A 27,021-nucleotide genomic window follows, 5' to 3' on the forward strand; every position below is an offset into this window, starting at 1 on the left:
TGGCAGGCTCCTGAGGGTTTGGGTCCTGCTGGCCCAACACTAAGCTCATGTTAGCACCCACTCGACTACTAACTAAGACAGCTGGACACACGAGCTGACTCAGGTCACTGGTACAACCATGCTTCTGGACTCCACTATGCCAAGCTGCACCGGGATCAGAAACCCCAGCATTTGTGCTTTCAAACAGCTCAGCACTCAGCAGTCAGATGCACACAACGGATGACAGTTGGCATTCAAGAGGATGTAGATCAAAAACTATGGGGTGGAGCTGGAGCTGTCAGGTGAAGGAAGGCCAAGGGCATGACCTCCTGGCAGCTGGGAGCAGAATGACCAGAGAGGGGGAAGGGGCTGGGGACCAGAGAGCAGGGGTCGTGAGCAGGGAGCAAAACATACCTTAAAGCTTTGCCCTAAGACTTTAGCCCCAGGAGCTCACCTAGCCTCTCACGTCTCGTCAACCTGTGGGGAAACCCACGCCCATAGCAAGCAAATGTTTCCCCAAGGTCACCCAGAAAGTAATGGCCGAGTCAGGACTAGCATTTATAACCCCTACATCATTACACTGCCAGTTTAAAGATGTTTTTATGCACCGCCAAGCAGGAAATGCTCTGGGTTTGAATCTCAGTCCCACCCCTTCCTTACTGTGCAATGTTGAATAATTTACTTTTTCTCTCTGGGTTCAGTTTCCTTGTCTGTATAATGAGGGGGGTGGGTAAGAGACAAGAGTTTCCTTGTCTGTTAAATGGGGGGGGGGGTGGGTAAAAGCCACCTCATGAAGCTGCTGGGAGGATTGTGAGGGTCTGACACCTAGTAAGTACCCAATAAACCTCAGTTCTTCTCACCCCAAGTACCCCACAACCTCAACACACAGGCAGCACGGACAGCATCTCATGCTGCAGTTGAAGGTCAGAGGGGTAGTGCTACCAGTCAGGGAGTCAGTCAGCGGCTCCTGATATTCAGCAGGAAAGATCCTAAAGTCTCTTTGTAACAGATGAAGACGCTGAGGGACAGAGAGGGCTGGTGCCCTGCCCTAGGCACCCAGCTCAGGAGTGACGGAAGCCAAGACTCCCCTGCCCAGCACAGAGTTCATCAGGCCCCCCACATCTGGGCTCTTGCAGGGCTCTACGGGAGGCCCCTGGCGATCAACCATTCCTAATGCCCCTCACTGTCAATCTCCACAAAGTCCCGCCTCTCTGGGGCCAAAGGACGGGTGGAACGAAGCGCGCCGGGGCGCTGAGGGGGTCTGGCCACACGGTGGCGCTGGTGCTCAACCTCCTCACCCTCAGGGGCGGGGCTGCGGCGCCGGCCTGGCCACCTCCCAACCACTTCGGGTCTAACAGACAAGCTCCTCCCCGAATCTTCATCATCGCGGGAAATGGCAACTCCATCCTTCCAGTTTCCTAGACCATACACCTTGGAAATCATCCTTGGCTCCTTTATTCTCATGCGTTCACCCTCCACCCGCCCCCGCCCCCGACCCCTGATGTGTCAGCAAAACCTAACAGCACGTTTCTGCCCTAACACCACCTCCCTCTGCCGATCCAGTCCAACACTGCTCAGCCTGCATCACTGCCTCCAGCCGCGCCCCCTACCGGCCATCCTCTGCATACAGAGTCAGGGCAGTCGCTCCAGCAGGCGGCTAAACCCATCCCTTGACCTTCACAGCCACAGCTCTCTCTGACCTCCCCCGACTCTTGCCCTCAGGGGCTCTGCACCTGCTGTTCCACCTGCAGGGAGAGCCCTTCCCCAGGCTCCACGTGGCTTCCTGACCCCCTGCCTCATGTTCGCGGCTCACATCCCCTGAAGAGAGGGGCCACTCCCCACACTTCCCTACCTGTCATGGATGCTTTGTTTCATACTCAAGGCCCTTGCCCTATTTCACATTTGTTCACTACCCGGCTCCCCTCTAGAATGCAGGCTTCCTGAGGACAGGAACTACATTTCATTCATTGAAGAATCTCTAACCTAGAGTAGGACTTAGAATAGGGCTGGTGCTGGCAGGAATTATTTCTAGAACGATTGCACTGATTTCATGCATGCTCAAATAAGGTCATCTTGGTCATGAGTTTTGGCCTCATTGGGAAAATGAAGCTGAACTTACCCAGTGGACCCTGGTGCGGTGCTAGTGGACACACCCTGCCTCCCACCCAGACAGGGCTCTGGGCTTGGGTGTAGCTCCCCTGTCCAGCCCACCAGGCACTGGAGTGGCATGGAGCCATATGGAGCGGTTTATGTCTGACCTCAGGCAACTTCCATAACCTGTTTGAGCTTTAATAAATGTCTTCAATTTAAAAAGGAGTGACACAAATTTCTACCACAGTTATGAGGACTTAATAAGACATCTGTAAATGGCTTGATGTACTTTCTTGATCAACTCAGTAACCTCATATTCTCATTTTGGAGGTCACATCTCCGAGTTCACTGTATTCTGTTCAATAAAGCTGATTCATTTCACCTAAAAGGAAATATGATCTAACTTGTTTTTAAGACTGCACATACATTCCCAAATCAGATAAACAGAAAGAAATAAGACACAGGAACACACACCTCTCTTGACTCCGATTTTAGGGGATCGGGTCAAAAGTTTGCTTTCTTCAGAAGGAATATCTCTGTTTGCTTATCTACCCACAAAGTTGCTCTGACCTCCTTCTTGGATGCTGAGGCCCGGCAGGGCCCAGCCAGACATGCTGACTTGGACTCACCCTCCCCTCTGCCTTGTCTTCACAGAAACTGGACCTAGTATGGCTCTAATCTTGCTACTGGGGGACTGAGGCTGGAGTGCAGGGCTGGGACGTGGGACGGGATTGAGAGATGACAGTCAGGGGGCTGTCAGGTCTGCCTGGCTTCAGGTCTCTTGAAAGCCCCTAGCTCTAAAAGACCTGGGCATCAAGCCCATGTCCATAGTGTGGAGGTGTGAGTGTGGGTGTGGAGCATATAAGAGTATGTACCTCACTGCGTCATTGTGAGGATTTGCCAGGATAACCACAGCACGTGTCTAGAGTATGCCTGACAGACTGGATGCTCAATCAATGTTGACTATGATTACTCATGTATTAATGTAACCACCATACATTCACTGAGCACCCACTGGGTGCCGGGTGCTCCACCTGTGTGGCAGACAGCAATGCACACGTGCTCGGGCTCCAGGCACCTGCTGTAAGAGGGAGGGGTGGGAGCACCATCCTTCTGTGAACTTAACCTTTGTCTCTTTGTACTTGGGAAAACTGGAGAAGAGGGTGAGGAAGAGGGTGAGGAAGGAGAAAGGGAGGGGGAGTAGAGGCAAGGAGGACAGACAGGAGGGGGAGGGTGGGGGAGGGGCGGAGGGGAGGGGGAGGAGGGAGTTGGCAATTCAGTACCTTCTTCGGCTTCCAGCTCCTCCAGCACCCCCGTCTCTTGGCACTTTTTGCTGTGGGCCTTCGACTTCATATGCTTAGTCAGATTCCCTGGAAAGGAATGAGAACAGATTCAGGCATGGCTGGAGGGCAGGGGGCCAGGGTGGCGCCTGGCAGGGCAGGTGCCAGGACATCCCTCTGCCCGGGTGCTCAGGTTGGGGGTGCAGCCGTGCACGATGGTACAGAGGAGCTGGGTAGGGTGGGTGAGGGGCTGTGAGGGGACAGAGGGTGTCATGAGGAAGTGAGATGCTGGTTAAAAAACAAAAGGAGATTAAAAGACAAGTCATATGCAATAGGTTTTTCCTGCCTTTGATTTAACCCTGGGTCCAGGAGCTGGTGACAGGATTACTGACCATCTCAAATGCTGGGATGAGAGCAGGGAGCCAGCCCATGAACTAGCATGGGAGTGGGTGCTGAGGATGTCCTTCTGGCTGAGGACACTGCTAGGCCAGCCCACAGAGGGGGATCTTAGGGTCTGGAAGGAGGAACCAGGACACAGTTACTGCTATTAATAGATGTGGAGAAAGGGCAGAAGGCATAGCGAAGCCTGCTAGACAGGGACGTAGCCACAAGCCTGGGGTCCAAGTCTTGACTTCCTTAGAAAGTCATGGCCCCTTCCTGGGCCTCCAAGGTCACTGCCATGCAGACATGGCCAAGGGTGGTGGACACAGGGAAGGCTGAGCAAAGGCTTCGTCCTCCCCATGACTACAAAGCCCTTGGTGGGTGGCTGACTCTGTCCACAGTGGGCTGAAGAGCAGAGGCAGCAGCTCTGTGGAATCAGGGGAAGCTCTGCGACACCGATTCTCCCTGACGTGTGCACAGCACTTCACAGGTCACAAAGCCCTATGGGCAGGAGCGGTCTACGAAGGACCAGCAGGGGAGCCCCAGCTCGCCTCAGGATGCAGGCCAGATGCCTCAGGATGTTCCTTTGGGCTCAGCAATCGCCTCCAACTGTGATGTGCTCACTGTTGCTCTAGAGATCGCTAAATTTCCGAGTGGTCCTTCATATAATAAATCACAAGGCCCTTGAGTCAGGTATTCTATCTCACTCATCTTATTAGCAGGCTTGAACAGAGGGACGGAAGAGAGAAGAATGGACTCCAGGAACAGATGCATAGAAAGATTGGTGGACAGACATACGGATGGATGGAGAAGTGGGTGAGAGGAAATACGGAGTGGCAACCAGGATGCAGAGGAAGGATCCAGATAGCTGGGTGGGATACTCGATGAGCAGACAAGCTGATGGGTAGACAGATGGAGGATAAAAATAAATAGAAGGATAGATGGAAAATAGATCACGAAACATATGAGAAGATGGAGAATGGAGAGAAGGAGACCTGGGCAAATGGGAGAAGGGCTGGCTGGCTGGATGGACGGAGGCAGCACACATCAACGGGAAGGCAGACAGACAGCAGGATGAAAGAATGGGCAAGTGGACAGAAGGATGGGTTGGTGGGAGGAAAAATGGGAGAGGCGGAGACGCAGATGAGAGGGGAAAACAAATGGACAGGAAGACAAGCTCTTAGGGTGAGCAGATGGGAGAAACGGATAAATGGGAGGATGGATGGGTGACTAGGGAGAGAGCACCCATGCATGAATTAATTTTCTTAATTATTCTGAGAATTTTAAGGAACCTTAGGGTTTTGCTCAGAGGCAACAGGAGCCTTAAGCTGAGATTGCCTGAGGTGTGCAGGCCAAGGGCAGCAGAGATGGAGAGAAGCTGTTTCTTTCCCCTTCCCTCCTGCTAGTCCTAGTCTGTGCTCCAGCCTTCCCTCAGATTCTCTTCTTTTAACTGGACAGAAACCTGGATCTTCTACTCCTGGCCAAATGGGGAGCAGAGCCATAACTTCCAGAGTCATCCCAGGGCCAGAGGATCCCCAACGTCCCTGTCTAACGTCCTGGGCCTCTGCCCAAAGCCTAAGCAGGATGTCAGGGGGCGGTCAAGGCAGCTGGGGTGTTCCATCCAGAGAGACCAAATGTCCCCTGAGATTCTGAGACCAGCCTGCCATCCCCTGAATACCCCAGACCCCAGGGGACTGCCCACACTGCTCATTTTGGCTGTGACATTATTGTTGGACCTGTTCTGTCTGGAAGGGTTGGGTCTCTTACTCAACCAAGTGAGGTGCTGAGCATACTATGGGTGCATAATAACTGTGAATGGGAAATGTTCTTCTCATCACAGAAGTAAAGTGTTGGGAGGAAACTCACAGACCATGTGACCCACCCCCAACCAGGCCCAGGGTCTTCCTGCTTCTGTTCTGACTCCTGGCCCTGGTGCTGATGATGCCACTGGATGAGATAATCAGCTGTCTCAGGTGACAGGATGCTCTGGGACAGCTCCTGTTCACCATCACGGAGAACCAAACAGCCAAAGCCACAATGCCAGTTAGTGCAGAGCCCTGTCTGGAGCCAGGTCTCAGGACTGCAGATGCCTTGCGTGCTCCGTACTGGTGGAACAGACCAAGACATGTAGGAGCTTGGTGGCCTTGGGTCTGGGTCTGAGCTCTGTCGCTTGCTAGCTATGTGTTCTTGGGCAAGTGCGTTAACATTTTGAGCCCCAGTTTCTGCAACTGTAAAGTTGTACCTACCTTGTGGGGATGATGGGAGAAGCTGACGAGCAAACACATGTAGAGTGGCAGCAGAGTGTGCCTGGCAGAGAGCAAATGCCACTGCGCGGAACCTCCTTCCTTCCCATGCTGTGTGTTTCCCCCCACCCCCAACAAGCAGTGTTTATTGAGCACCCGGGAGACTCTGCCACAGCCACGCGCTGGTTGTGGAGGAGAGAGAGATGCTGAGATGATGACTGCGATTTAAATGCCTTCACCAGTCTGTCTGGGCTCAGCAATCCCAGGAGAGGGCGCCAGGCAGCCCCTGGACGCCAGCTTCTCCTCTGCCCCTGCTCCGGAGGCTGCAGGGAGGAGCTGGGAGTCTGAGTGGCTGCCGGGATAGGCCGTGGGGACATACGGGCGGATGTGCAGCCCTGAGTGTTACCCAGCACCCTCCCTGAGTATCCCCTATGTAGGTCTGCCTGCTCCTCTGTGAATTGAAGGAGGCAAACCAAATGGCTGCAGGTGTCTTTTCAGGCCTGGATGCCATTTCCTTGTCAAGGGTCAGAGCCTCAGCTTTCCAAGCAGAGTTCACAGCTTTTCACATCGTCCCAGCACCCCCACCCCCACCCCAAACCTGACCGTCCTGAAATGAAGGAGGAAAGGCAAGCGGATGGAAATGATGGGTGTCTGGAACACAGGTGGATCCTCCACCAAGAGCATCAGCTGAAGACTGTGTCTACCCCATTCGGCTTTGGGCTTTGACCAACCACCCTCCCTCAGCCCCTGAGGGCTGCTCCAAACTGCCAGCTCTGTCCGCAGGCAATCGGCGCAAGGGCTTGTACCCAGCACAGCCCTTCTGCTGGCCTCGGGGAACCTTCTCAGAAGAGGACGCAGGACACCAGACCTCCGTAGGGACATCCCAGTGGGCCTTCCCCAGCCTCACTCCCTGAGACAAGCCGGTGCTAGCACCCAGGACCAGAGCTGCTGTCACAACGTCTGACACAGAGACGGAGACACAGACGGGCAGACAGAGACGGACAGGAAGGCTCCCAAGCTGGTGCAGCCAGGTTGTGGCGATGGAGGGCCCTGAGGACCGCCGGGCCCAGCTTCATCTCTCAGGCGGCCTGGGAAGCCTGAGCCCAAGGATGAAGGGAGGGAGGAGATGGAGGCAGGAGCCCTGAGAGGAGGGTGTCTCCTTGGGTGTCTGGGCTGATGGTGAAAGGTTCCGGGGACTAAGGGGAGCTTCAGTGTCTCATGGCTTCCGTCACTTTCCGGCCTCGTGCAGAGAGAGCCAAGAGTGAGCTGGCTCTGCTTCCATCTGTCACTGCCCATACTAGCCCCTCTCTACCTCCCAGAGTCTGAGATTCCACTTTCTCAGAAGCACTCACTGCTCTGGCTCTGGAAGGTTTTTGTGTTTCAGAAGGTTCTAGGAGCCTTGGCAGAGAGTTCAGCACATGCCCCATCAAAGGGTGAGAGGAAATCCTCCTGGGCGGGGCCTTCAGGGCTCCACCCCCAGGTTTCATCCCAGGCTCCGCCCCCTGGGCACTTAGAGGGCCTGCTGACACTCCACGGAGTTTATGTGCTCTGGACCCTCCAGGGCTCAGGGGGACCCAGGAAAGGACTGCAGATAGCTCAGCTGTGTGACTTCCAATGCAGGAATCTCCTGGAAAAGGGGTGTTCCTGCCAGGGACCCAGACCTCTCTCAGACTTGGCAGAAAAAGACTAGGACTTTGCCCTCAATAAAGCCAGAGAGAACTGAATAGAGATTGCTCTGGGAGACTGCTTTGGCTGGGGACTTGGCTCAATGGATCTTTCCAGTCTCACATAGAGGATGATGGCTCCCCGAGGTGGTAGGCAGCTCTGCGTGACCCTAGGCTGGGTGGGGGAGGGGGTGCTCTCAGGACTGGGCTCCTCACGCTGAGGATAGGATGGTGTGGTCCCCTGGACAGCCTGGGAGTTGGGCCAGTAGTGATCCACTCTGGAGGCCACCTGGTTGGCCACCTGATTTCACCAGTCCTTCCAGACAAGGGGAAGAGAGGAAGGTGGTGGGGGTTATGCCCCAGAGGCAGGGGTCCTAGCTGATAGTTACAGCTTCAGCTTTAACAGTCATTTCTGGCTTGGGTAGGGGTCGGGGGAAAGACTTGTTTTCTTTACCTTCATAGGGGTGCTTGGACAAAAGGTTTTTGGCATTCAGAGTCAAAGACCATCATCTGAATTGTTGGTCAATGGCTATCCAATTGTTGAATTTCCACCTCTCTCCTCCAGAAGGTCCCAACTGGCCCCCTAAGGCCAGAGGAAGTGGGGCTGAAGGGGGCGTGTGGGCATGGAGCCCACGACTAGGACGGAGGCCTGCTAGGTGACTGTCCTGCACGTGGCGGGGTTGCAGGCCTATCGGTCCTCCCGGGGCCCTCTGGACTGCTGTTGATGAGACACTACGAAAGAAGAGCGTCAGGGCAAGGAAGGAGGATGGTCGCCTGTGTTTGAACCAAAACCTTGGTGGAAAAGTTCGAGTTCCACTTGGGAATGATGGCGCCGAGGACAGAGGAGGCCAGGCTGACGGGGTCAGGAGACCAGAGATGAGACCCAATCACAGAGGGCTCTGCGAGCGAGGGGGTGAGATAAACTGCCCCCCAGCCTAGCACAGAGAGAATGCAAGGGATCAGGAGGAGGAAGAAGGAAGGCTCAAAGTCCGGAGGGGCCTGCTCAAAGTCACCCAGCCTCTCTCTCTGGGAGCAGCTATACCTACAAAAGGAAGGCTAATGGGCACCAAAGCCAAACCTGCTCTCAAGTTGCATCCACTGAAAAAGCACGTGGCCCTGGACGGGGCTGTCGTGGAGGCCCCCAACTTGCCTGAAGGAGAAGGTAGGACCCTTGTGCCCAAACCCTGAGCCAGGAATCTGCCAAGCACAAGAGGCTGAAGCCACCAGGGTTGCTGAGAGCCCAGGCCTCCCTCTGAGGCACCTTGGTCTACTCGGCTTCCAGGAAAGAAATGGGTCACAATGCCTTTCCTGCCCTGTAGGAGCAGCCAGTGGAAGGAGCAGAGAATAGCTTGGTCCAAGTCTCGCCGAACTCAGCCTCACTGGTTCACGCCTGGGTCCTGGGTGGCTGCAGCGGCCGTGGCTGCCCGCATCATCCAACACAGCCCTCTGGATTCATACCCTCATTGGGCGGTCCACCTTCCTCTCACAGGCGACTGCCAGAGCCTGAGCTGACCCTGAGGTGCTGTGTGGCCAGGGCAGGAATGACAGGTGCTGCCAGTCAGGGTGAGGGGAGAGCCCGGCCCAGTGCTGAGGGCTGCAGAGAAGCTGGGCGGAGCGGGAACACGGTCTGAGTGGTGAGGTGAGGTGGAGGCAAAGTCTGGCATGAGAAGTGACCATGCGAGTGTGTTAAGTGGCTCGGGGTGGAATGGATTTCCAAACTCAAGAGTGGCAGTGACCAGTGTGGATGCTGGAACTCATCAGTTCGGTGGATAAAGGGCTAAGGAGACATGCAAAAGGAAGCGGGGTGATGAGATCAAATACCAAACCAGGAGCTGTGCGCTAGAGTGCCACCGCCTGGCCGTGGTGGGAATCGCATGGGTGGAGGGTGGATGGGGCCAGTGTGGGATCTAACAGGACAGGCTGGGCAGCCGACAGTGTCACCGCCCCGCCTGCAGCAGGCTGCTCTGCAACTGGGGAGCCCGGAAATCAGGGCTGCTCAAGCCCCAGGCAGAAAGGTCCAGGCCCCGGGCTCTGTGCTGGAGCTCCCAGAGGGGAGCTCCCTGCAGCGGGCAGGGCCAGTGCTCCGCTGACCGTCTCTTACCTTTGGTTTTAAAAGCAAAGTGACAGTGCTTGCACACATAGGGCCGGACGTCAGTGTGGGTGCGGATGTGTTTCTTCAGCATGCTGGGCTTCTTGCAGCGAATTCCACACTCCTCACACACATATTTCCCTCGGCCGCGGCCTCGCACATACACATACTCTTCGTTTGATTTGTACCTATGAGCAACAGGCGTCATGGTAAAGGAACAACAAAGGAGGAGGGAGGCAGGTTCCCACCTCAGAAGATGCACTCGCTTCCTGGCCACATCCAGCTCTCAGCGGCGGGGGGAGCGGGGGCCGCGGAGCAGAGAGAACCGGGGCGGGGGATCCGCCCTGGAGCCCTGCACCCGCCCTGTCCTCAGACGCGGGGGGCAGGGGCGCGCCCCCTCCTCTCCCTCAGAGGCAGCAGGCCCTGCTGTTCCGGCCTGGAGGGAAGCCACAGGGCCACAGAGGGTCTCTGGCCCCTGATCAGATCTGGCCCCTCAAATCCAGCCTCAGCACCAGCTTCTGCTTCTAAAGAGCAGCGGCTCTGGGCCACCTTGTAACAAAGAGACCAAAATAGATGACAGCCACAGCTCCGGCAGCCGCCACTGAGCCAGTGCTCACCCTGTGCTGGACACCTGCCCACAGTCAGTCACATCCTCCACGGAGAGCCCGAGGCTCCCACAGCTAGCAAGGGACAGAACTTCTGAATCTGCCTGCCCCAGAGCCTGTCCATCCCCCACGAGGGGTGACCGGCACCGAACCAGTCCGCTCGGAGGCCCGCCAGACGCGCACGTGAGGGGAGAGCGGAGGGCGCTGTATTTCCCGGTCCTCGGAGTCAAGACACCCGGGGCCCGAAGCTCTCTCCCCAGTCTTTTCCGTCTTGAGCCGAGCGGGAAGCTCTCAGGACCCAGATTCCAGCCACCTGGTCTCTCTCCGGGGATCACCTGGGGTCCTCGCAGGAAGTACCGACAGCCTGCGGGAGCCTCCTGGGGCGGCCGGCCTCCCTGCTGGGCCTCAGGGCCCCTGTGCTCTTGGCCGTGAATCAGAATGCTCTTATTTCCACTTAGAAGGAACCCATGAGTCCCACAAGCTCACTCGATACCGTCCTTGTCAGAACGCCATGTTGGCCTAATGCTGTAGATGTGCGAGTGTCTTGACAGGGATGGGAAGGCTGCGGCAGGGCCCATGGAGGGAATCCTGGCATAATTCCAGGAGAAGAGCTTTCTGACTGTGAGACCCAGGGTCCGAGGGCACAGGCACCTTAGGAGAGGTGCAGCTTTCTCAGCCTGCAGAGTCTGCCTCCTATGCCAAGCAGGAGGCCTGCCTGTGTCCACACTGTACATCCCCCTCCCACCCAGGAGGTTTGGCACCCAGACTCTGGGTGGGGGTTCAGAGAGGCAGGGAGGGGACTTGCGGTAGGGGAAGGTGAGGGAGTGACAGCGGCTGGGATTCAGTCCTGCTCCGCTGGGACCATCAGCTCACAGCTGGGAGGATGTCACCAGGATGGGCCTGCAGGAGGGGACTCTGAGGGAGGGAGCCAGCAGGCAGAGGCACAGTGATTACCAACGCTCATGCTCAGATGCACGCACACACCACACCACTTCCACTCTGCCCTTCTCGGAGGTTCCATGACAGCCTCTCCCCTCTCACTTCTAACCACGATGGAGCCTTTGGGTCCCCTGTTTTTCACCCCCTCCCACCCAGGCCTATAGCTGCCCCCATTTCTACCACATGTGCGCTTCTCTCTGTACATAAGACAACTCGGAAGCAGGCAGACAGTCCATCGACCTTGACTACTGTCAGCCCCTTCATTCTCCCTCAATAGCAAGTTTAAACCACAGGTGGGTGCCCAAATGGAGACACACACGTACGCAGAGAAAGGACTCTGCTCGAGCCTCCAAGGGTGGTGCCGTAACTTGAGGGGTAGGCTGAGATGGCAGGTACGCAACCCCGGACACCACTTTGTCACACTGCATGGAAGGTGCACAACCTGCTGGGAACACAACCTTGGGCTGGGAGAGGCTAGAGAGGATGCTGAGAGATGGAGGCAGAAGGGAGGACCCCAGGCAGGGACCCCAGCAGCAAAGGCACGAGTGTTGAGATGCCTGGAGAGTTCGGTGGGCAGGGCAGACTGGATCACCATCAGCCTTGAAAGCCATGCCAAAAAGCTGAGACCTGGTTAACGTTGTCTTAAAGGTAAACGTAAAGTCTCAACAGAAGATACTTCCTTGGTGCCATGGGGAACGGTCTGCAAGAGGAGAAAGAGAGTCTGGGTACAGGACACTGGTGTTGTATGACAGGGATTTGAAGCCTTCTGGATATAGAATCTATAAACCCTGGGGGCTGTCTGAGTGATACAGGGGGCACCAGGCAGGAGGAACAAAGATTTCAACTTAGCTAGCTCAAGTGGTACCAGCCACGGGCTTAGCGAGAAATGGTACAGGATTCTAGCCCTAAATTACTGAATGTGAGATGCTCATGAGAGAATTGAAGAAATGTCCACACACAACCAGAATTCCATGGGACTCGGGATGGGACATGTAGCTTTGTGAGGAGGCAGGGGACTCCTCAAGAGTATGAAAACAGAAGAAGGATAGTGAGAGGGCCCAGGAAGCACCCAAAGGTAAGGGTGGGTAGAAAGATGGTGCCAAAAGCCACCGCCAAGCAGAGAGAGCCTGATAAGGAACCAGGAGAGAATGTGGTTTGGGAGCCAGAGAAAAGAGGCGAGAGAGGAGGCAGTCAGCAGGGCCCAGGCGATGGAGGTCAGGGGAAGCGTGGCCCCTGGGGTCCCAGGGCTTGGAGAGGGCAGTTCTGGTTGGCCAGCCTGGAGCCTCTGACTTCTCTGCTCCTCAAAGGCCAGTACTGGGGTTGTGCAGCTTGGTGGTTCCCAAAGGACCAAGTCCAGGGACAGGAGTGGGGCAGCTGTCCGGTGTCGCCTGGGCCCTCCTCCCCTTCCCAGCCCAGGCTCATTCCCTCCAGCCTGTGCTGGAGGTTGGATGGTCCTTTACAGGGACCTCCCTATAAGACCTCACCCCTCCCCCAGCAGCTTCAGGCCTCCACTTTGGACACACCCCACCACTGTGCACGCGAGCTCAGTCCTCTTGGTGCCAAGCAACAGCAGCCCCTGCGCCCCAGACCTCAGCGACCACTCCATCTGCTTCCCTTCTCAGCCCGAGTCTGGAAAGAGCCATCCTGCCGGCAGTCTCGCCTCCTCACCGCCCCAGCGCAGCTCCCCTGCTGACTGTTCCTGTCAGTGTCACGGGCTGCTAAATCTGAGTGACAGTGGTTTTATCCTGTCAGCCCTGTTGTCTACCATCTGGAGATACCTGCTGGCTTGGTGACCGAGTCTCCTCGGCAAGTTCCTTCTCTGCACCCCCACCCTCCCCGCTGGTACCAACCTGCACGCTTCTCCCCTCTCAGCAGCCTCCGGGTGAGCTCCTCCACACACACCTGATTTTTCCCCCTGGATGCCCAGGGCTCCTCTGTCTCTCCAGCTCTGACCGCTCTGCTGTACATCCAGCTGCCCTCTTGGCGTCGCCCTGGTGGTCTTCAGGCACCTCGCAGCCCATGTTCCCAGAATCCTGTTTCCACATCCCCCACCTGTACCACTGCCTCCTGGGTCCCCGCGTCAGTAGATGGCACGCACACCTGGTGGTGGCCAGGCCAGCATCCCTGATGCCTCCACATCCTTCAGTCTTCTTGGTCAGCCCATCCCCACGGCCTGTCAACACCACATGTGACATGTGTTCCAGGGAGGCCCACCTCCCAGCGGCCACAGGCCAGACCACCATCCTCTCTCCTACCCTGCTGCATACTTTCTTCACAAGACAGCCAGAGGGGACTCTCCCCAAATAGCACCCATCCTGTCGCTCCTCCCAGCCCAAGGGCCCCACTCAATGCTCCTCCCACTGCCCTCCGCATAAAGCCCCGCCCCTCACTCAGTGGGTGCTGAAGGCCCTGAGGCACCTCCTGGTCCAGCTACCCCTCCAGCTCTTCCCTTCATGGCACTTCTCCACCAGCCACACCAAATGTCATCCTGTGCCTTTGAGTCCCTTCCTCTGGCCTTCCACCTCCCCCTCCACTCCCTCCCCCGACCCCCGCCACCACCTGCTACTGTCTGTCTGTCTCCTTCAAGGCTCTGCCAATAGGCCCCTTCCTTCAGAGCCCTCTCTCACACGCCCATGGGCCTGGGGGTCCCACCCACTCCTCCTTCATGGCAACTGTCAAGCCGTGTGTACTGTCATGCCCTCTCACAGGGCGGTCCCTGTTAGCCCCATGGAGGGGGGGACACGTCTGCCTCATCCACTGGTGCATCCCCCGGGCCTAGCACAGTGCCCGATGCCCTGCAAGTGCTCGGTAGGCATTGCTGGACACACGAGAGCGAAACCAGGGCCTTCTTTCCTCATGTCTGCTAGAGACCCTCAGCCAAGATGCTCTCATGAGTCCCTGAGCACAAGTTCAGCCTGACACTGTGGGCTCCCCACGGATGCGGCACACAGCCAGTCCCTCCCAACCATGGTGGACTGGCTGCCAGAACACTCCCTACTTTCTGGTAGGGACCGCTCTGTGCATAGAGAGGTCAGCATGAGAGCCGGGTCTGAGTCCTGGCTCCTGAGTGAACGTGCTGGGCGACCTTGGAAAAATCACTTCCCTTCCAGCGAAAGCAGTCAGACTTTGCCCTTAGATGCACCAGTCACTGCCACAGGCCTGAGGTCATTCAACCCTCCCACCAGCCCTTGGCCACTGTTCCCATTTTATACAAATGTGAACCAAGGCCCAGGGAGTTCAAGTGATGTGACCGAGATCACACCATCAGCAACTTTTCCACTTTGTCCCCCTGTCCCTGCACAGACACTGCCGGATGCTTTTAGGTGATGCTGACCAAGGTTTCCTTAGCACCTTCCTTCTCTGGGGTGCCCAGGAGCCTGTAAGACCGCAGACAGAGGAGAACAGCACTGCTCTCCTGCAGCCCTCCTGAAAGGCTGCCAGCTCTGGGTGGAACCGAGGGTGTTGACAGCTGCAGAAAAATGCCCTGCAAAGAGCCAGGGAAAGAAGCCAGAAATGCATGGTGGGGCTCCCAGGGGTATGGTCCTGCTTCCCAGGTCTGCTGGCCCCTCCACCCTCCAGCTGAGGCAGCTCTTCAGCCACAGAGGAAGTGCCCTCCCTGCCCCCTGCCTGTGCCTAGCCTGCAAGACAGTTTGCCGCCTGGGTACAGCTGATTCACGGCTGTCTGAGCCCCACCACCTGCCTGTCTTCTGCTGCTCTGATGAGCCAGGGATGTCAGCCAGTCTGGAAAATGCTTTCTTTTGTCTTTGAAAAAAAAAAAAAAAGCTGTTTCTGTGGATTCCAAAATGTCTTAGAGAGACCTTGAGCTTGACTGCCTGAGGCTCAGGGCTGTGGGGGCCTGAGGTCACTACTCAGCACCAGGGGTCCTGAACCAACCTTCGCCTGGAAGAAGCTTTTCTGTTCCACTGCCCTGGATCAGGAGGGGAGCGAGGCTGCCAGGAGGGGAGTGGAGCTGCCAGAATCTTCTGGGTCTGTTTTCATTCTTATGCTGCAGCTCTGAGACTCACAGATTCAAAGGAAAAGAAAGAGAATCTTGCACAATCCCTTCATCAGGGGAGTCTTATTATTTTCATCTGACAGAGAAGGAAACAGAAACAGAGAGGTTGTGTGTCTTGCCCAAAGTCACAAAGGCAGCTCGAAAGTGGTGAAGCAGGAACCGGAACCCAGCTCTGAGCCCAGTGCTCTCACGGATGACACAGTCTGACCCCCTGCCTTCAGCAGCTTCCCCTCCAGTCCTGCCACTCTGACCATTCAGCACATGACCCCTTGGGTTGTGGCTCCAGCCTTTTCGTAGGCATTTCTGAAACCTGAAGTTTTCCCCAAGCACTTGGGAACGCAGTGCACAGCTCTGAAAGGAGATGGCATATCCCTCTGCTCTGGATTCCAGAAGAGGGGATGCGGTAGAAGTTAAATGGCATCTCAGGCAAGGCGATAGGTGAGTTGTTGTTTTTGGACTCTGCATAAGATGAAGACTCAGCAGTGAAGCTGCCCTGTGAGGTAGTGAGCGCCCTGTCACTAGTGCTGTTCATGCAGAAGCCAGGCCGGGAGGCCCTGGAGCAAGAGAATGAGTGGTTATGGCAGCTCAAAGGGGCTTTCAGGGCTGTAAAATGGGTATACTTACCCTCTGAAAAAAAGCGAAAGTCCCTCAGTTGTGTCCAACTATTTGTGACCCTATGTAGCCTGCCAAGCTCCTCTGTTCATGGGATTCTCCAGCAAAAATACTGGAGTGGGTTGCCATTCCCTACTCCAGGGGATCTTCCTGACCCAGGGATCGTACCTATGTCATATGCAGCGCAGGCAGATTCATCACCATCTAAGCCACCAGGGAAGCCCTGTGTGTCCTTTAAATTTATCCAGTAAACAGAAATACTGCTTCCTGACCAAATGGGGGTCTCAGGGCACTAGAAGGGAGGGGGCGTGTTGGGGAGGAGCGGTGAGCTGGCCACACGACTGAGGGACGCAGAGGAGGCACAGGAAGAGGGAATGGCTGGGGCTGAAGTGATGGAAGGCAGCGTGCAGTCTCCCTCCAAAGGGAGAGAGGCTACGCCTTTCCAGCCAAGTGTTGCATGAGGCTGTCAGATCTTCCGGGTTTTCAAGAAAACCACAAATCCAGATTAAAAACAATAATAATAATATTAGCATACCCTGAGATAGCTGTTACTGGGTACCGAACACTATTTTAAATGCTTTGCATAGCTTTCCTCATTTAAACCACAAGGTAGCCCCGCGACACAGGGAATTTAATCACCCTCGGGTACATTTTCTTATGTAAGAAAATGGAGTCACAGAAACGTTCAGTAACCGGCCTGAAGCCACACAGACAGCAAGTTAACAGAATCAGAATTTGAACCAAGGTCACATGTTACAAAGCTCAGGCACTTAATTGCTATGAAATTCTAAGACTTAAAATCTCCTCTTTGAAAAAACTGTTTCAGGCAAGCAAAATAGGAGAGGCAGATTTAGCCCAGAGCTAAACTTGTGGCTCAAAGTAAATTCCCCAAGGTCATGTGGCTAGTAGATACCTGTCTTGACCTTTAAACCCATGACTTCTCTTTCCACCAAGCTTCGTTTTTCTCTTGAATGAGGGTGTAAACTCAATGACCTCGGTGTGACCTTCCTAATTTGAGCTCTGAGGAGGCTGTTCCAAATGTCTATTATTGATGTTTTCATATATTGTTAATATTTTATCCTAAAATTCTCAACTCTCCTCCAGATTTGGATATTTTAAAGTCTTGTCAAAATTCTGATTTTATTTTGATTTTGTAGCCAAATATGCTTTCCCCCAGGGGCACACAGCCTGGGTAAAATCATGCAAAAGGAGAGGAAGATGCGACCAGAAATGTGCATGCTGTTCCTCTGAGGCGACCCACGCTTGCGGGCAGCCTGTGTTCCATGAAGCGAGGCTCAGGGTTGGTTCCCGGCGGTCACTGGCCCCCTGGAGGTCCGGCCACAGTGAGCCCACCAGCTTGTCTGCAGTGACTCGTTGCTCTCTGGGTGAGGCTCAGAAAGGAAGAGATGTCTGTGGAAAGAGGAGCAAGTGCCAGGTGGCACTGAGCTGTGTATCTGCTAAAAATATTCTGTTGCCAAGAGGTTGGGAACACACCCTTTGGTGACAAGTATACTGGGGAAGCTGAGCTGTGGGTCATGGGGGAAGTTCACACTGGGTCTGGGCACATTACAGACTCTCATTTTGTCAGGGTTCTGCAGAAATCATGTCATATCACGACATCTGGGGTCGTTGTTGTTTAGTTGCTAAGTCATGTCTGACTCTTCTTCGACCCCATGGACTATAAACTGCCAGGCTCCTCTATCCATCGGGTTTCCCAGGCAAGAATACTGGAGTGGGTTGTCATTTCCTTCTCCAGGGGAGCTTCCTGACCCAGGGATTGATTGAGGGTCTCCTGTATTGGCAGGCAGATTCTTTACCACTGAGCCAGTAGGGGTGGTGGGTATTTAATGCGGGGTCCAGGGACAAACCTGCTGTGCCAAGAATTCCTCGGCACATGTGTAATAAAGCATAGGCTCAGAGCCTGACAGCACAGGGTCTATTTTAAGCAGTATTCTGTGTATTTACTCAGTAATACTTACAAAGGCCTGGTCTGAGCCTGGCCCAGAAAGGCAAAGCTAAATAAGACTCTGACCTTGATCTCCAGAATGAATAACAGGTACTTAAAAGATGGTAAAATAAAGACAGAGAACATGTAACACAGGCAAATCACAAAGTGCCATGGAGGACCGGGTGGGTCTTAGGTGGCTTTTGTGGGTGAGTCAGGTCTGACTGGGGAGACTCCTGTGTTGGGAGTCCCCATCTGGTTGCAGGGTGGGGGATGGAGTGGGCTGGGAGGCCTGGAAGCTGGGGGATGGTGGTGTAATTGTATGGAGCCCAAGATGGGGCAGAGGCAAGGGTGAGAGGAAAGAGAACACAGATTCCCAGAGTCCAGGCTGCCTGACAGAACAGGAGGGGAGGGCAGGTCAGGAAGCCTTCCTTTACACTTTTCAGAAGCACTCCCACCACGGACGCCAGTCCATGTCTATTTTGCAGGCTTGTATCTATGCCATTTGGGCTATTTTCTCGATTTTTCTGGTGTGATTTCTCATTCTAGGGGGACATCAGCTCAGGGGTCTGACATGCAGCACTCGGGTCTAAAGAGAGGAGGTGGCTTTTATTCTAAAGGAATCAATACAATAACTTGAGATGCTGTGCAGTGAACGACCGAGTGGAGAAGCCTAAGAACCACCGAGCAGGCACCCAGCCTGGGCTGAAAGCAGCTCAGGCCCGAAGAATGCAGCCAAGGCCCTGTTTCTGACCAGACGGTGACTTAGGGAAGGAGGCAGGATGCCAGAAGCTGAGCCTGTCGTGTTCAGAGAAGTGAAACTACCAATGAGGAGTGCACTTCTTAAAGGTGCCCGTTTACATGGGGGCACCCCAGCCTTTAGCAGGCCCAGACTTGCAGGGCCTTTCACGCTGTGCTCAGGATTTACGGAAGGGGAGGTTGAGCAGCAGGGTTCTGGGCCCCCATGTCCCCCATCGCATTGAGCTGTTTTTCAGAATAGGAACCTATATAAACTGAACTTTGTAAAAAAGAGTCCCGTGAATTTAAAATCAATTTGAAAATCACTGTTAAAGTACATTCATGCTGGGAAGGACCTAAAAACCTTCAACTTCCTGGGTGGGAGGGGTCTTGCGCTCCCTCTGATGAGGTCTTTCTCAGGGCAGCCCATCCACAACCCCACCTCTGGCACCTGGGGTCTCATGGTGTCCCAGGCAGCACCTTCCACTCTGGGCAGATCTCCCCTTAATTAAGCTAAAGCTGACCTTCTGTAGTCTGAGCACAGTTCAGTGCAAGCCCTCTTGCACATGATGGTCCCTAAAGGATGCTGCTCTACCCAAGATTCCTCTGCTCCAGGCCTCAAACAGATGTGCTCAAGATGGATTCCAGATTCCTCCTCAGACCTTCCCAACCCCTCCAGGTTGTCCCTCTTAAGATGGGATGGCCCAGAGCACCCAGAGGCCCCCTGTTGTGACTGGAGCCAGTCCAGCCTGATGCAGGACTATGGTTGGCTAGTTCTCCCAGCTTCACTTCCTTGCTCCCCAGACAGGAAGCAGGTCAAGAATGGGGAAGTGATCAGATCCTGGAGATTGGATGCATGTTTTACTCTTTACTAAAAAGCACAAAAAGAAAGTCAGCCAGGATCAGAGGTGTTTCTTTTGTCAGGGAAAAAGAAACAGCTAGCATTTGTGGAGTGTTTACTCTGTGGTAGGCGTGTATTATAGGAATTATAATCAAGCCTTGGCGTGATTCTATACGGCAATTCTATATGGCAAGAAGTAGGGATGGAAGCTGGCTTAGACAAACCTCAGGGGTCAGTACAGAAGCCCGGCCTGTGTCTTGCAGGCAGAGGGGATGGGGACGGTGTTCTGTTACAGCCATGCTCTGGAAGCACCCCCTGAGGCTGCTTGCAAGAGTGAGTTGAGGGGAGCCTGACCAAGGCCATCTGTGATAGCAGCTGATGAAATATGTGTAGACACTGGGTGCCTGATCAATGCCTACAGGCCAATGTCTATGAGGCACTGTGTCACCATGCCCTGGGGAACCTCAGGGTTTCCTCAATGCTCAAAGATTTGTATGCCTCAAGATGCAAATAAGAGAAGGCTGTGAACTATATCAGATTCCCACAATGAATGTCAGGTGTCTCTGTGCTGGGGAATAGCTGTGAGGTAATGACAGCAAGGAGAAGGCAATGGCAACCCACTCCAGTACTCTTGCCTGGAGAATCCCATGGACGGAGGAGCCTGGTAGGCTACAGTTCATGGGGTCGCTAAGAGTCGGACACGACTGAGCAACTTCACTCTCACTTTTCACTTTCATGCCTTGGAGAAGGAAATAGCAACCCACTCCAGTGTTCTTCCCTAGAGAATCCCAGGGACAGAGGAGCCTGTTGGGGCTGCCGTCTATGGGGTCACACAGAGTCGGACACAACTGACGTGACTTAGCAGCAGCAGCAATGACAGCAAGGCTTTCCCAAATATCCGAAGGCACCCCTTTTCAAGAAGGGGCCAGCTGCCATTACTGGCTGCTTCAATCTGCAGAACACACAAGGAGGCTGTGTGTTCGGGCCCCAGACTTACAGACTCAAATCTTACAGGGGAAGAGAAGAGAGTTCCATTCTAGTTGTCCCATGATGACAGGCACCTTCCTGGCTCTTGGTCTGAGCAGATCTGCTCTCTACCAGCTAGGAGTAGAGGAGAAACCAGGCTCATAGAAAATCTGTCCACAGATGCCTCGGGTCACAAGTATAATCAATGCCAGTCTCCTGGGAGGCGGCTCAGACCACAGGCAAAACCAAGACAGGTAGGAAGATCTGGGTTCATTTTAAAAAAGAATGTTCCAACCCCAGAGCTACAAACTTGGAGCAAAGCAAGCTCGAGTGGTAGTGAGCCCCCCACCATGGATAGTGTGTAAGCACAGACTAAAAGTCAGGTTTGGGGCAAAATAGATTCCTATGGTAGAGAGGCTGGATTTGAGGTGGGTCTAGTGGGAATCTAAATGGACAGTACCCAACCTGGTGCTCCAGCCACAAACAGCCTACGGGGGGATAAGCAGGAAGGAAAGGTGTGGCCATGGCTCAGACGGTGAAAGGACCTGTCTGAGGTTGCACAGCTACAGTGTGGTGAAGTGGGGATCCACTTGCTTTGTTTGGGATGCTGCAGAGTGCAGTGGTTAGGCACGGGTTGGGGCGTTGGTAGGGGCAGACTGCTGGGGTTCAAATCCTGCCTCATTCCCACAGTGTGGCCCTGAGCATGCTACTGCCCCATGGCAGGGCTGGTGCTGGAGACTCAGAGCAGCTTGCTGTGGCTGTGGCTTTATTATACCTCTTGGCTGAACCCCTCAGCTGTGTGATCCTGGGAAGGTTACTTAACCTCTGTGTGCCTCAGTTGCTTCATCTGTAAAATGAGGATCATGTACTGTTTCTTGACTTGGGGGTAAGTGGACATAATTTGTATAACTATACAAAATCATACATCATTTTGTAATAACTCACAGATTGTACTTGTCTGACTTGGATTGCTTTTGTGTGTATGGTCTGTTTCAATTTTTAAAATTACTGAAAGTAATAGTATATACTCACAGGGTTATTGTGAGGTTAACTTTGTTAGTCTAGGTTATGTGCTTTGAACTGTGCCTAGTACATAGCAGGGGATCAATCTGTATCTGATCTGCTGTCTATCTCTCTGCCTTGAGAGCGCTCATCATAGTTAGGTTTAATTTTCAACAATATAAGGAGGGACTTCCCTGGTGGTCCAGTGCTTAAGACTCTGTGTTGCCAATGGAGGGGGCCTGGGTTGGATCTCTGATCAGGAAACTAAGATCTCACATGCTGCGTGGTACGGACAAAAGATTAAAGTAACATAAGGAAAACAAATGTCCCCAATTTTGATAGACTATGAAGCATGGAGATGTCCTTTCCTCCCAACTCAAAGGGGAAGCCATGGTTTGGGGCAAAGATGCCAGTGGAATGTCCATCCCTGGCATATACCGACCAGCTGATACAGGAAGCAGTAGGGCTGAAGCTCCATCATCCCCTCCTCCACCTCAGCCACAGGCAAATTTACAAAGGAATTCAGAACATGCTGATTAGAATGCTGAAGCCCTTGGAAGCCCTCTGAGACCATAGGCAAGATGATGATGGTGAGGACCAAATTCCAGTGATGAAGATGGAATTGCTGACTCGGACCATGAAGCATTCCAGCATCTACACTTGGATACTGAATACATGGCTGAAGGTATCATTTGTTCCTCCTACAACACATGATCCACCAGACAGGGAGTTTGTACCACTTATACTCCAGCTGTCCATGCGAGACAGCTTTTGAAATGGAAATCAATGTGATGAAAGATTAAGACCCAATAAAGAAAATGCAGGGTCAATAAAAGCCTCAGTGAAGTTAACCAAACTGTCAGATTTATATCAGCGTGATAGAGGTGCAAGATGGCGAACAGATTTAGAAGAAATTCTAAGTTTAAGAATAAAGAGATTTGGTTATTTGCACTTGAAAAACAGAAAACAAGGCTTCCCTGGAGGCCTGGCAGACTGGACCATGTGAGCTTTACATTTACAGGTAGCCTTTCAACAACCTATCACCTTAAATGACTGACCAAAGCTGCAGCCAAATGAGGGTCCTCACAACTGGATGATGGGGCTGAGGTCACGGCACATCCACAAGCAGGAATTGTCCCTGGGCGGCTTGAGTTCCTGCTGGCTGATCACATCTCATCTTCTCTTTGGTTAAAAGCTTTGAATGCTTTGGATAGTTCTTAGCATGATAGAAGGGAGGGGAATTTGCGGGAGGCCGGGTGAGAGATGTGGCTGTTGAAAGCTTCCAGAGCTCATACATTAAGTTCAGACTGTTGCCACCACTAGCTTGGTTATCCTTCAGAAAAGCCATGTCTATGAAAACTTGTCAGAAATTAAAAGATGTGCTGACCAGTTAGCAGATAACATCTCATCTGCCTCCAGTCCAGTGAACCTGGCCATGATCAGGCACTGGACGTGAAAAAGCAAACCCAGAGAAAGAACATGAGGTGCTGGTCGCAAGGGACACGGCTCTTTTGGAGTCATCTAATCGTAAAGGGGAAGGTAGAAGCTTCTGAACCTCCCAGAAGATATTTTTCAAGGATTGGGAGTTACACCCCAAGCACACAATGGGCCATCTCCTTGAGGCCTTCCTCATGTTCCACTCTCCTTGGCCCCTCCCAGCCCTCACCTTTTGGAGCTGGTTTCCTCACTTGTATTCATTCCACCGCTCACCCTGGGGATGCAAGTCTCAAAAGATTACAGCTTCTGACATGGCCTCCAAAGAGTCTTCTTTATGAGAGGGGAGAGGATACCTCCCCCTGCCAACTCCATCCTTCACCATCGGCCCTGGGGAAGCACCCCACCGCCATCACCATCATCTCTGTCCACAGACATTCAGTGGGGCCCACTCAGGGCCTGGCCAGGGGCACGTGGAGGTGCAGGAACAGGGTTCAACTGGGATTTGCCATGCAGGTGACTGAGAATCAGAAGATGCAGAAAGCAGGGTCCCCAGTTAGTGGCAGGGGGCTGTGAAGGGCAGAACGCAGGATCTGGAGCCACAGAGGTTTGCATTTGAATTGTAGCTCCGTTTCTCACTTCCCAAGTGACCATGGTCAAGTTCCTTTGCCTCTCTGAGCCTCAAGCCCCTCAACTGGAGAATGGGTATGTGCGTGTGTGTGTGTGTGTATACATTATTCAGCAAGGGGTGATGGAATTGGAAACTACATTTGTGGAGGGTTTAGTGCTGATTTCTGTACCTGGGGCACAGCAAGTCCTCAATAGGCCACAGCTGCTATTATTGCAGGGAGGGTGGGAGAGGTTGATGGGAGGGTAGGAGGGTGCAGGGGAGGGACAGGATGGCAAGGGGACTGTTGGAGAGGACAGGGCTCAGTCCAGGGGGCCACGTGCTACATTTCAATCAGTGGTCACCAGAGGTCAGTAGGTTGCCTGAGGTCCCCCCTCAAGTTCACACAGACATTAACAGCGGAAGGCTTCCCAGTTGGCTCAGTGGTAAAGAATCTGCCTGCCAAGTAGGAGACAGAGGTTCGATCTCTGGGTCAGGAAGATCCCCCAGAGAAGGAAACGGCAATCTACTCCAGTATTCTTGCCTGGGAAATCCCAAGAATAGAGGAACCTGGCAGATTTCAGTCCATGGGGTGCAAAGAGTTGGACATGACTGAGTGACTAACATTGACAGCGGAGCCAGGACTATGTCGGCCAGAGACTCCCATCTCCAAAGTGGGGCTGGGGCTGACGGGCCTGGGTGTGACCTCATCAGAAAGGGCTGCTCCATCCCCATGACTCCACACCTCCCCGCACCAGGCTCCGCGCCAGTAGAGAGCTGAGTCAGTGCACAGCCTCTCCAGGAGGCCTGAGGACAGCTCTCCAGCACATTGGCCCTGCAGCATCACTTACATCTGCCGTTCACAGCACGTGAAGTGCCTTCCAGAGCAACCGTCAGCAAGAAGGCAACCCTGTGGTCAGAATGACACCCAGATGAGATGTAGAATCAGCTCAGAGTGGCTGGATGAGAACAGAGCCTGCTAAGGTTTCCCACAGCTCTCCTCGGGGTTTGCTGAGACTGGAGGCAGGTACCGCACGTGTCCTCCAGCCTTCTGGCTTCACAACAGCCTGGGAGGCAGAGATGGCTGTCTGTGCTCCAGAGATGGAGAAACTGAGCCCAGAGACACACAAAGACACGCCCTCAGCCACACAGCAAGTGAGTGGCACCACAGTATGCCAAAGATCATTCTGATCAGCCCACCGCCTACATTTTAAAATATACAGTTGTGAACTGTAAGTGCCTTTTATGAAAAGTATTTCCCCTGCCCGTGGGCTCTAAGGCTGGCCATGAGGGGGAACATGGAGTTGTCTGAACCAAAGAGAAAATAATGCAAGTCAAGATAAGGTTAGACAATGAGTCTGGGGGCTTCAGAAGAAGACGTAATGTACAGCAGGCAGCAGCAGAGTGGGGAAAGTCTGGGAGACTCCATGGAACAGGGCCATTTGACCCGAGCTCTGAGGACAGTCCCCTGCGGGGATATGGAGCTAAAGAAGAGGAGAGGTTCCTCCAGGTGGAGGGAACAGCAAGATTAAGAGCAGAGGCAGAGAAGCCTGGGATGTCTGGCAGTTTGGGCTGGGGCAGAGAGAGGCACATAGGGAAGTGGTCTGGGGCCTAATCAAACATGGGGTGCTTTGGAGGGGACTGAGGAGTCAGTCAGGGTTCTTTCTGAGCCAGGCTTTCCAGCCAATTGTCTAATGGAGTTATAGGAATAACAGGGGATTTAAAAATAGCCCCAGTGCATGGAGTGTGTATACAATTTACAGTTATTTTCATTTGTGCGTTCCCATAACAAAAAAATTGGGATGAATAATATGGCCTTTTCCATTTAATGAGAAAGTAACAGAGGCCCTTTCCCACCTCCACTGACACCTGTGACCCCATGACCCCATCACAGGCCCCTCCACCCACTCATCTCCCACTCACTGCAGCTCCTGTCCCCCTCCAGCCTTGGACCAGCTCGTCCGTCTGGAAAAGTCTTCCCTCCCCTGCCCGCTGACTTTCTTACCTGCCCCTCATCCTCAGCTCACCACTGTGCCCTCAGAGGTGCTTCCCTCGCACCGCCTGGCCTCCTGGTCAACAGCTGCGTGTGCAAAGCTGGCCAGGAGGTGCCAGGGGCGGAGCTGTGGGACTCACCAAGCTGCCATGTTGATGTGTTCAGTCCTCATAACAGCCCGTGGTTGTGTCGGCAGAGCTCTCCCCACTCAGCAGATGAGAAAGGGGGCACTGAGGGGCTGAGCAACTGCTCCAGGTCACACGCCCAGCAGTGATGGAGAAGGACCTGGCCCCAGAGGCCACACTCCTGATTCCTCCCCGCCGCCACCATTCCTGCCTCTGTCCTGCCTGACCAGCGTCTTTCCAGGCATGCCAGACTCCATCTCTAGACACACTGGTTCCATGCTGCTGGGGCGATGGGATCGAGGCTTTCTCATTTAATCCTCACCTCAACCCCAGGAGGCGGCGCTGTTCCAGTCACCCCCCAGAAGAGGAGCAGCGGCATAGGTGGGCTAACAGTTTGTCCCAGATCAGACAGCTCATCGGGGCAGAACCAGGGTGGCTCCGGGTCTCTCAGACTCCAGGCACAGTGATCTTCCTCAAGACTACAAACGACAACCCAGACCAGCGTGCCCAGCCTCCCTCCCAAATATCCCCCCACCAGACCCACCCACCGGAAGTGATCTTCCCACGAATTGCATAAAAGCCTGCAGTGATGCTTCTCTGAGGCAAGTGCCTCGGGCCCTCCAGGCATCTGAGCTCAGAGACAGGCTTGCCTGAGCAGAAGCCCAAGGTTCCTGCCCCAAGGGCTCACAGTCACAAAATCACAGGTTTCACTCGCTGGTTACGTCTTCCTAACACACATTAGCATAAAACATGACAAATGTAATAAGGAGCATTTATGGGAGCCGCGTAAAATCACCCTGATGGTTTGTATCACAGTCTGCAGGAGGTTCTCACCGGGTAGCTGCAATGTAGCAGGCCGAAGTAGGCGGGAGCCAAGGGCCCAAGAGTCCCGGGAGGGGACAATACACATGAGGGGTTCTTGGGAGGCCAGAAGCAACCTTCCCAGCGTGGTGTGGGTGAAAGCACCCTGATTCCTCAAGAGGAAAGGGACAGCACCCAGGCCCACCCAGCAGGTAGGGTGCAGAGAGGGGTCCCTACAGTGAACGGCCAGGCCTGTATGCACAGCCTGCTGGAACCCCAACCTCCTCCTTACTACTTCCTGCAGGAACCCAGCACTTGACCCCATCCAGGAGTCTAATGGTTGTACTAGGGAGAAGGTCCAACACCTGGGGAGCTCAGCTGGTTGCTTTTAGCATGTTGTCTCCACTGGGATGGCCTTTCCTGGCACATTGGGCAGAGGAGACCAAAGGAAGAGGGTGGAAGGTGAGGATCTGAGCAAGCATGATGGATGCCCTGTCCTGCTGGACCCCAGGCGAGGCCCCAATGCATTCACGATAGCCTCTTCCCCGCCTCAGGTAAGGGCTGGCTGACTAAAGGCACTCTGGCCCCTAGAAGGGGGAAGGAAAAGAGCCTAGACCAGCATGGGGACATCCATGGGTCACTGCTGGGCCTTTTCCTGAAGCAACAAGACC

At 54.1% G+C, this 27,021-nt stretch overlaps 1 protein-coding gene across 6 annotated transcripts in view; it reads right to left on the minus strand.

Annotated features, from left to right (window-relative positions):
• HIVEP3 (HIVEP zinc finger 3) overlaps positions 1 to 27,021 on the minus strand; it is a 569,356-nt gene that overhangs the window by 8,228 nt on the left and 534,107 nt on the right. For all 6 annotated transcript variants that reach the window (XM_088835191.1, XM_088835192.1, XM_055402428.2 and 3 more), the window contains 2 exons: positions 9,740 to 9,915; positions 3,354 to 3,440 (listed from right to left, as the gene is read on the minus strand). In XM_088835191.1, the coding sequence (XP_088691317.1) occupies positions 3,354 to 3,440; positions 9,740 to 9,915 (263 nt within the window). The remainder of the gene's footprint in view (positions 1 to 3,353; positions 3,441 to 9,739; positions 9,916 to 27,021) is intronic.

This window comes from Moschus berezovskii, chromosome 4 (assembly GCF_049115385.1).
Source record: "Moschus berezovskii isolate FMDL1 chromosome 4, NW_MosBer_1.0, whole genome shotgun sequence".
In the NCBI taxonomy this organism is placed as follows: Eukaryota; Metazoa; Chordata; class Mammalia; order Artiodactyla; family Moschidae; genus Moschus; species Moschus berezovskii.